This window comes from Camelus ferus, chromosome X, assembly GCF_009834535.1.
Source record: "Camelus ferus isolate YT-003-E chromosome X, BCGSAC_Cfer_1.0, whole genome shotgun sequence".
NCBI lineage: Eukaryota > Metazoa > Chordata > Mammalia > Artiodactyla > Camelidae > Camelus > Camelus ferus.
This window is the reverse complement of record NC_045732.1, coordinates 69,666,709-69,677,156: the sequence shown is the minus strand read 5'-3', so window position 1 is coordinate 69,677,156 and position 10,448 is coordinate 69,666,709. Positions and strand designations below refer to the sequence as shown.

At 32.1% G+C, this 10,448-nt stretch overlaps 1 protein-coding gene across 1 annotated transcript in view; it reads left to right on the top strand.

The window, feature by feature from the left end:
* The first annotated feature begins 1,050 nt into the window (after nucleotides 1-1,050).
* The window catches only part of TBC1D8B (TBC1 domain family member 8B), a 41,435-nt gene continuing 32,037 nt past the window's right edge, over nucleotides 1,051-10,448 (top strand). The window contains exons 1-6 of the mRNA XM_014567181.2: nucleotides 1,051-1,159; nucleotides 3,300-3,418; nucleotides 3,956-4,181; nucleotides 4,874-5,114; nucleotides 7,618-7,825; nucleotides 8,491-8,658. Of these exons, the coding sequence (XP_014422667.2) occupies nucleotides 3,353-3,418; nucleotides 3,956-4,181; nucleotides 4,874-5,114; nucleotides 7,618-7,825; nucleotides 8,491-8,658 (909 nt within the window). The 5' untranslated portion in view covers nucleotides 1,051-1,159; nucleotides 3,300-3,352. The remainder of the gene's footprint in view (nucleotides 1,160-3,299; nucleotides 3,419-3,955; nucleotides 4,182-4,873; nucleotides 5,115-7,617; nucleotides 7,826-8,490; nucleotides 8,659-10,448) is intronic.

Here is a 10,448-nt window from a genome sequence, read left to right as displayed (position 1 = left end):
AATTAAAGAAAAAGGACGGCATAATTGCACAGAATTGCCAGTGAAGATTTCTTGGGGGAAGTGGGTCTTGAAGAAAATGTAGAATTTGGGTTAGCTAGACTGGGCTACAAGACTTGCGTTAGCATTTCTAGGCAAAAAGAGACTTACTTGCTTAGCAAAGACTTTAAGGGAGAAGTTAGTTGATTGTTTAAGAAAATGGCAAACTTTATTCTAGGGAGGAGTAGGAAATATTAGATAACAAACTAAATGATCAAAGCCTTGAACTCCAAATTGAGGAATTAAATGTTAAAAAGAAAATCTTTTACCTAAGCATTTTAATTAATCAAGGTTTTTATCTTGTATAAATATCCAACATTTTTGGGGGGGTGGGGAGAGGTAATTAGGTCTATTTATTTAATTATATTTTTAATGGAGTCACCAAGGATTGAATCCAGGACCTTGTGCACACTGAGTGTGCACTCTACCAGTTGAGCTATATCCTCCCCTCTCCAACATTTTCTTATATAATAGTATTTACTAACACTGAGTGGTTTACTGTGTGCTAAGCATTGTTCTAAATGTTTTATAAGTATTTTATATGTAACAATAACTCATTTCAAATGTACAATCACCTTTTGTGGTAGGCTCCATTTTTACCTCCTTACTTTACAAATGGCGATGGGGGAAAAGGTAAGTACAACTGGCTCAAGCTGACACAAGCACATACCAGAGCCAGGATTCAAACTTAGGTAACTTCTGGTACCAGAATCTACATTCTTATCTGCTATATACACAACCTTGTAAAGGAGGTCAATAAGTACTGCAAATATATCGTGAGGTTTAGACAATTGAACCTGATTTATTCTTTTACTGAAAGATAGTTTTTTTCAAGCACTGCTTACACTGGAACACTGTAATCTCTTCATCCAAAGTATTTTTTAAAGAAAAATCTCTATAAGGAAGCTTGGACTAGAAATTAAAAAAAAATCTATTGGTTAATCATATGAAGAGATACTGATTTTATCTCTTATAAAATCCTTATTTCAACAGTCTCTTTTTATTGCAACAGGGCTTCTGGTTGGGACTCTTGATTCAGTCTTAGACTCTACTGCTAAGGTAGCTCCATTTCGCATCCTACACCAAACACCAGATTCTCAAGTTTACCTGTCAATTGCATGTGGTGAGTATGACTTTTAAAACATGGAATACAAACAAATAAGGGTACTAAGAAATTGAGTATTTAAATTTATTTATATGTATCTTTTGGTTTAGAAACAAGTTAAATGTACAACTCTACTTTGAGAGAATAGAAAGATATATAACTGTTTATGTAAGAAGGATTACAGATTATTATGTTTTTTAAAAAATCCATTAATGTGATAGATCTGAAGCATGTGTTAGAACAGTGCTGATTCTGAGCAAATTTTGGTCAGTGCTACTGCTAAATGACTCACTCCTTTCTGCAACCTGCCTCTTCTTAATGTAACTGCAAGGAAGATGAGAACTTCCCCATGCAGTACTTTGTTTCATCCATCATAACTCAGATGAGGAGAATCAAACCCGAAACTTAAAGGTTGATCTCTAAGAAAATATAAGCCTGAAAAAATGAACCCTTTTTAGTTACATACCTACTTTCTCACAAAAGGCATCATATCATTGAAATATGAAGGGATATCTTACAGGTAATGCTACATATTAATCCATGCTGGGGTGGTTCAGTTGCTTCCACATATACCTGTTATGGTAGAAAAGGAATTAGGATGATTCTTCCTAACAAAGCAATTCAAAATTAGAAAAATACATATCCAATGACAGTTTGTTACTTCTTTTATGAGGCCATTATAATGTTGGTCTAAATTAGAATCCCAGGTTTATGGCTTTTTTTTTTTAATGTTGGAAGACTGCCTTTTTTCTTTCTCTCTTCTCAAGTAGATATACTTTAAAAAAAAACAAAAGCATGTGAATTTCTGGATAGTTCATATGTGTGAACATACAGCATACAATTAATTTTTTAAGATGTGTGGCTTGTTTTTTGCATCTCCCTCTAAATTTCCTTTAGTGCTTCTGGTGAGTGTTTTCTCCTGGCTCTCTTAAAATGAATGCCATCTAAACTAAATGAAAAAGATATTACACCTGCTGATATCATGAGACATCTATAACCTCAACTCTAAATCTGGTTGGTAGAAATTATTTAGAAAAAAAGTCCTTTTTACTTAAAAAAAAAAAGGATTCTTATGTAACTTATTCTCCCAAATTAACCTGATGCAGAAATATAGTAGTTACCTACTAATGAAGCTTCTTTATACCTAAAGGACCAAAATAAAGGCCTTAAAATTTCCCTGTGGCTTTTATTTGTGGTTCATTAAAGAAGGATATTATACATGGTATGATGACTTTAGTAACATGAATACAACTCTAACTGAATTGTAGGAAATAGGCAGTTTTGCAGTGTCAATAAATTTTTGACATATCACTCTCCATATATCATAAAACATACTGAGAAGTCAAGATATTTCTCTTGAATAAGATTTATATAATCTACAATGCCGGAGAGATCTTAAAGGTATGTGGGTTATAGGGGGAAACTGAAAGATACTGAAATGTTCTTCCAGCTAAAGCAACCCAGAGCTAACTGTAGTATTTAATCCTACCCTCAGTAAGCCACCTAACACTGGTTCAGCAGGTCACTTGGATTTACCCTTGCTACAGGGTTTCTAACCTTTTTCATGAACTTTCTTTTAGTTGGCTGGGCCTTTTAAGAAGAGTTGACTCTAAGCAAAGGCTTCATACCTTCTGAAATAGAGTTGCTGCGGTTAAAATCCACATTTATACAGTGTGCATAGGGTTGTCATGTGCACACTGTTTTCAGTCACACAGATTATAGATATAGTACTAACTGTGTTATTTGAAGACCAAAGATTAACGTATGTATATATGTGTATATGTATATATATATATATATATATATATATATTCTGGTACTCTATATAGTCTCTTAAAAGAACTAGTTACCATAGGCACAGGCTACTGGCATCTTGTTTTCAGAATTTTGTATCTTTTCTCATGAGTTGCATTTTCTTTTCTACCCTTTCATTAAATATGTTATTCTTTTTACTTATAATGAAAGATAGTGTTCATACCCACATATAAGGATAAAATAGAGAATAAATATAGTACCACTGTTCCTTTATGATGCTCATTTTTGAAAATAAGCAAATATAACTTTATCTTTTAAACTAAGCTTATAAATATCAAAAGCAGGTTTTTTTGTGTGTGTGGAATTTTCTTTGAGTCTTTCATTCTTTTTTGTTACTAATCAGGAGCCAACAGAGAAGAAATAAACAAACATTGGGATTGGTTAGAACAAAATATCATGAAGACCTTGTCTGTGTTTGATTCAAATGAAGATATTACTAATTTTGTACAAGGAAAGATAAGAGTAAGTGGCATGGATATATTCTGCAGATGGAATACTAAAATCTTTGACCCTCTTATTTGAGGATCAAAGCTGCATTGGAAGGTCATTGTTTTACTGGCACCTTTCAGGATTGGCAAAAGCAGGCATATGAGTATCAGAATCGGAGCTAAAGAAAATTGTAAAGTTAGTGGTTAGTCTTTGGTGCCCTTGTGAGTGCTTAGATATTTTCATTTCAAAATCTCTAGAGTTTGGAGTGTGAAAGAACCCTTCACTCAATCAAAATAATGAGCATCTGTATTTTGTAGTAGCTCCTTGTGGCACATTAGAAAAATACTAATTACAAAATTAAAGAAAATCTGCTCTGCCTCTGTACTAAGAGAAGTGTGTATGTGCACATTTATATGTGTATATGTGTCTATATCATATATGGATATGATATACACGTGATATATGTAGCTGAAGAAATACAGTTATATTCCATGAACTGTTTAAATATGTGAAATATATTTTTATTGGTAGGTAATTATTAATTTTCAGAAAATATTTTGTCTCCTTTAGGGATTAATTGCTGAAGAGGGAAAACAATCTTTTGCAAAAGAAGATGATCCTGAAAAATTTCGAGAAGCCCTTTTGAAATTTGAAAAATATTTTGGTTTACCAGAACAGGAAAAGTTAGTGACGTATTACTCATGCAGTTATTGGAAAGGACGGGTTCCTTGTCAGGGCTGGCTATATCTTAGCACCAACTTTCTAAGCTTCTATTCTTTTTTGTTGGGATCAGAAAGTAAGTGATTTCTATTGCTTACTATGACTTTGAACCTGCAGACAGACCTATCTGTGATGGTGTTAGATTGCATATAAAGTAATAGGATAGATATAAAGGGTAATTAAACTGTACATTAAAAAGTTCACTTCATCTAGGGAGAGAATGCTTTTAAGACTGATAGCTTAACATAGGAACCATTAGAAGTGTATATAGAATGCCTTACATATTGTGGGAAGCAAATGAATATTAAATGACAGTGGTGATCTGGCATAGAACTTCTTTCTTTCCCCGTTATAAACTACCAACTCTCTTCAATCCATATGTTAATCCTTGTTTTAAACATACAATATAAATATAGTAGCCGTAGTGCCTAATGGCTCACAGCTACAAAGAACAATCAAACAGAACTGTTCGTAGCACACGTATAGCTTTTACATCAGTGGTTATGTTATTATGTAAAGTAACAGACTTAAATATGAAATCAGAAGAAAATTTTAAATTATTTAAAAATTATATCTGTTCATAGAATCATCCGTTATTGAATGCTCATTGTTATGCTTCAGAATTTTAATGAAACTTGAACTCCAAAGTATTTTAGTTGTTCATAGCATTTTTCAAGTGGTTACCTATTGTTTTTGAAAGACCTGATTGGAAAACATTAGTCAACATTGCGAAATTTAATCATATCTCCTTGTTATTCTTATTTGCAGTAAAACTCATTATCTCCTGGGATGCAATCTCAAGACTTGAAAAGACTTCAAATGTTATACTGACAGAGAGTATTCATGTGTGTTCCCAAGGAGAGAATCACTATTTTTCAATGTTTTTGCATATTAACCAAACATACCTTCTTATGGAGCAGCTGGCAAACTATGCTATAAGAAGACTTTTTGATAAGGAAACATTTGATAATGATCCAATCCTTGATGATCCTCTACAAATCACCAAAAGGTATTCAAAACATAATTCATACTTACTTTTTATTCTTTGACCAGAGGACAGTAGCATTGAATAACATTAAAAGTTAACTTTTCTATGTTATATGAAAACTTTTCTTCGGAGTAATCATTGATGTGTGTGTGTATTTTTTTGGGGGGGGGGTTATTCATATGCATTTTACGAATAGTATCCTCTCCATGAAGTTTAATCCTAAGAAGTAGTAGAAGTTAAGCTTGAAAATAATTTCTTGAGATCCTCATAGGATTTGCTCTGGAGTGCTTTTAGAAGTGTAGAGATTGTTGTGTGTGTGGTTAATCTAACTCTAAATTTCTCTAAGATAGTCTAGATAGTTTCAGGTCTGAAACTGTTTAATGTATTGTTTATTTTTAAACATAACTTATAGACAGTGTCATTTTTTTTAAAGGGAAAGTAAGTGGAGTCAGTGAAAAATGGGCTTTAGAATGACAGTAGAGCAACCCTTGGACAAGTCATAATCTCTCAGGACCTCAGTTTTCTCAACTGTCATTTCTACCTCAGCACTTGTGAGGAATGAGCAATATAATGTGTGAAAGCACTTTGTAAAATACAAAACACTAGATAAATATTAATCATTATTAGTGCCTGCATCAGAAGTATCTGTCTGGTAGCTGTTTGCCACTATATTTGGTTTGCTGAAACCAACCAGAGCCCTTATATCCTGCTCAACACTTGGAACAGTTGACTGAAATCAGCATGCCAAAGGGGAGGGAGAGTGGAGAGGATCCAGAAATAGTGAAAGCTGCTTCTGGCAAGGAGGCTGAGGGTATAGACTGTATGGGAAAGTGTAAAATAAGAGGAACCTAAGTCCTACAGATAGACCAGAACAAGTGACCTGGAGGGTTGTGTGATTACTGCATAGCCCTTACTGGGTACAGTTGTCCCTCTTGCCTATTCTTAAACTATTCCTAAAATCTGTATATATAAGGGTTCCTTTGTGAACCTTCCTGCTTTTCTGGAAATAGATCAGCCAGGTGAATTGTTTTTACACCTTATTACCAAAATTAGGTCCCAGTGTGCATTATTTATAAATAGAGCTCTATAAGGATTAAGAATCCAGTTTATGTTTTATTATAGTGAGGCATTTGTTTTTGTAGTTCCTTGATTGGCCACCATAAACATAAACTTTTAGCCATTTAATTTCCCTTAGAATATTCTAAAAGGCCATCTATCAATTCGTTACCAAGTCTATATTTGAATGAAGTACAGGAAATTTGATTTTTGGCCATGTACATTTTTTAAAATAGCCTATGGAGAATTATATATATCTAAATCCTTTTCTCTAGTAAGTTAAAAAGAACCATAGCTTATTTAGACTTAGTCTCCAAATGACTTTTTCTAAAATGGAATATCTTTACTGCTCCAGCTTATTGTTTTTACCATATATATTACTTTTACAATTTAAACAATATGGAAGCATAATAACAGCAGCTGAATTCGATGTATATCCTTTCAGGCTTTTAAATACATGAATTAAAAAAAATATTTGCCAAAAACATGAATGGGACTGAATATCACATATTATTCTACAATCTGCTTTTTTCCCACTTAAAATAATATATCATGGACAGCTTTTCATTCATATAAAAGACATTATTCTTTTAAATAATAGTGAAATAATCTACCATATTACAATTTAAGTGAAGTAAAAATTAATGTGGTTTTCTGTTCGTATTTATCAAAATTATTTTTGAAAGACATGATGAACTGCCACATATTCAAATAGTATATGCTGCAAAGATAAATTTAGTTTTAACTTTGTTGGCTTTGAGGTATAACTTGCATAATTTACTTACTACCCCAGATGGCACTGCTGCTTAGCACAAGTGTTTATTGCCTCTAGAAAAACTGTACTATTTTAGGCAATTATTTTTTATTTATATATTTATGTATCAGTTAACAAGTCATGTGTATTTATTGACACCCATCTTGCACCCAATACTGTGTAAGCAATGTTGTTTTGTGATCTTGCCTCTACTTTGAATTTTTTAAACATTCATTAAAATTTTTGCTTCACTTAATTTTAATAGTATTTTGTACAGTATTCTCTAAATTTTGATGCCATAAATTTTCATTATTTTATTTTGCTTGAACTGGGTAGTTCTCTTGATTTTCTGATAATCAGTTATAGAAATTATTGTCTGCCAAGATTGGTTTTAGCCATATTCACATATTAGGAATATATAATAATATAATATTAATCTCCCAGCAAATCATCCCTTAACAGATGGTTTGAAGACCTACGTCCTCTCTAACTTTTGTGCATTGTAATCTACTAATAATACAAAATTGGAAAAGACAACAAAGAAAATGAATTTGTTAGGAATCAGTGTGCTTCTTCCATTTCATAATTTGTTGAAGAACATAGCGTATATTGTTTAATCTTTTTGCTTTACAGTGCGTTTAGATTAATCAATACGAATGTGTGTATACTTGTGAAGTCATCATTTGAAACCCCCACTTTTTTTCTTTCCTTTAGAGGTCTGGAAAATCGAGCCCACAGCGAGCAGTTTAATGCTTTTTTTAGGCTGCCCAAAGAAGAGACTTTGAAAGAAGTACATGAATGTTTCCTATGGGTACCATTCAGCCACTTCAACACTCATGGAAAAATGTGCATCTCAGAAAACTATATCTGCTTTGCCAGCCAGGATGGCAATCTATGTAGTGTAATCATTCCATTAAGAGAGGTAATGTAAATTTGGTTACATATAAGTTTTTAGTTTGAAAACGTTATTATTCACAGAGTAAAATATTGTAATTCTGTAAATTATTTAAAACTCAATATGCAATGTCCTTTTAGTAATTTTTAGATAATAATTTTTTTAAGCTTAGTATTATTCTTCAGGATAAGAGTACCATTCTTCAGGATAAGTGTACTAGGATAAGAGTTTTATAGCTCGTATTGAAAATGAAAATAGAAAAAACTGAAAGTTTATAAATAAGATAAGGGTTTAGGATGACTCAACATGGAGCATGATCACGCAGACATTTATGACATGAATACCAAAGTGTATACTGTTGCATTTGATGCACATGGTCAAAAAGAATAGAATTGATAGCTTTTGTGTAAGTCAGAAATCAGTTATCAGCATTGCAGCATGAAATTTTTACTTTTGTATTGTCATTTTTAAAAGTTACATGTTAGTTAAACCTTTTACTTAAGAAGTGAAATAACTTGCACCCAGGTTGCTTGTGTCAGTGGTACAACTAAGTACCCAACGTCTATTTCTTAATACATCCTAACTATAGACCGAAATTTTTAGCCACAAAAAATAAGCTAAATACATTTTGCCCAACCGTGTCAGCAACAAGGGAAAACGTGATTCATTTATGATATGTTTTCACCCCCCAGGTCTTAGCTATAGATAAGACAAATGATTCCAGCAAATCTGTCATCGTTAGTATCAAAGGAAAAACAGCTTTTCGCTTCAGTGAAGTTAAAGAATTTGAGCAATTGGTGGCAAAACTCAGGCTGAAGTGCGGGGCAGCTTCAACTCAGTATCATGATATTAGCACAGAGGTAATTATACAGCAGTCAAATCATTTTGAAAAAAGGTTTGTATTTTGTGTGGTCCATTCTTTCAAAAGGAATTCATAGTACCTTTCCTATTTATACTGAGGTTTAGTTTTTTAAAAAGATGAAAACCAAATAAATTATATTCTCTCACATAAAACGGAAGTGAAAATTAAGGACTTCATCCTTTTTTAGAAACTCATACTTTTAAAAAATTATTATCATTTGATTTTTTTTGACTGTATTTGCTGTTTATCATATATACACACCTTGTACTTTCACATAACATGGCTTTTAACAACTCCAACTATATCTGAGAATTCAACAAGGCCTTGAAAATGGACTCTAAGTCAACTCTTATTGCTGTAGAGAGACAGCAGTTTTAAACCAGTCTGAGTAATTTCATTTAACATTAAATAGGTCAGCCTTATTTATATAATCTAGCCCAAAGCAAAATAGTGACATACCTGTTTACTAGTAAAATATTAGAGAAGGCAAATATTCTTGGCAAAGAGTAGTTAAGAGCCTGAATTTCATGCTTGTCTTTCATGGAAATGTAGATAGTTTCAGTGCCAAGGAACCTCATGTTTTAATAGCTTGATAAAACATCACATTATAACAATTTATATTTTAATTAAAAATTCAAAGAAAAAATTAACATTGGCTTCACTGGCTATATTATTTTATTTGAATTGGATTATAGAGGCTTTTACTTCTTTCTCTAGAGCAGAGACTGAAAATATTATGCCAACTCAATTAGAATCAGGCTTGACAAGACTAATTTCCTTCAGTAATATAAAAGCAGAATGAAAAAATGTAATAAAAAATACATATGTTTCAGTTCTAGACATAGAACCTTTATATTGGCCATCAAGAGTTGTCTTGTTCCAACTTGCTTATCTTTGATTCTCTTCAAGTATGTACCTAGGATATACTGTAATTTGATGTGAGGACACAAGTAAAATCTGATCACTCTTGGTAGTTTCTCTCTCAGTGCTTCCATATTCTTGCTTATGTCACTTTTGTTTTTCTGTCCTATTCCATTTCAGATTCAATCTGTGTGTTAGATTTAATGCTCTGCTTATCTTTCCTTCTTTAATTTATCTGTGTCTCTTAAACCTGAAGAGCTGGATTTTTTCTCCTGAAAACTCTCAGGTACCTCTCTAATAGTTGGGTATGCTCAGTTGTCAAGAAAGGATTCTGTTTCAAAATGAGTTTACCATCTTTTCAGATGTATGTCAAAGTTTTAAGGTTGTCTAGTTTCTCTTACCCATTTTTAGAGGTTTTAGTAAAGATATATACAAAATACCAGTCAGTATACTGGTTTGCTTGGAAATGTATTTTTTAATTGTCATAACATTTTTACTTAAGATATTAATCTCAGCAATGAGGAATAATATTGACTTCTTTTAGTATTATCTGTGTATGTCTACCTTTATTTATAGCACATTTAAAAAAGTATTAAAGATAGAACTTTTTAAACAAGAGCTGGTTCCATTTGATTTCTAAACCACAGAAATTGTGGTTACATTATTTTATAGCTACACCTAGCATACTGAAACAAAAAGAAAAAATTACATTCTGTAGTTTTACCAAACCTGGTAAAATTTACACAAACAACAAGCCTTTTTAATCTAAATCTCAAAGAAGTCTAAATTGACAGATCTAAATATGAATACAGAAATGACTTTAGGAAACTTTTCTTTAAGTACATCAAAGTATGATATAAAGAACAAATGCTCCCAGAAGTAATTTGGATTATACATAAATGTCAGTTCTGTCCAAATTTTTAAATG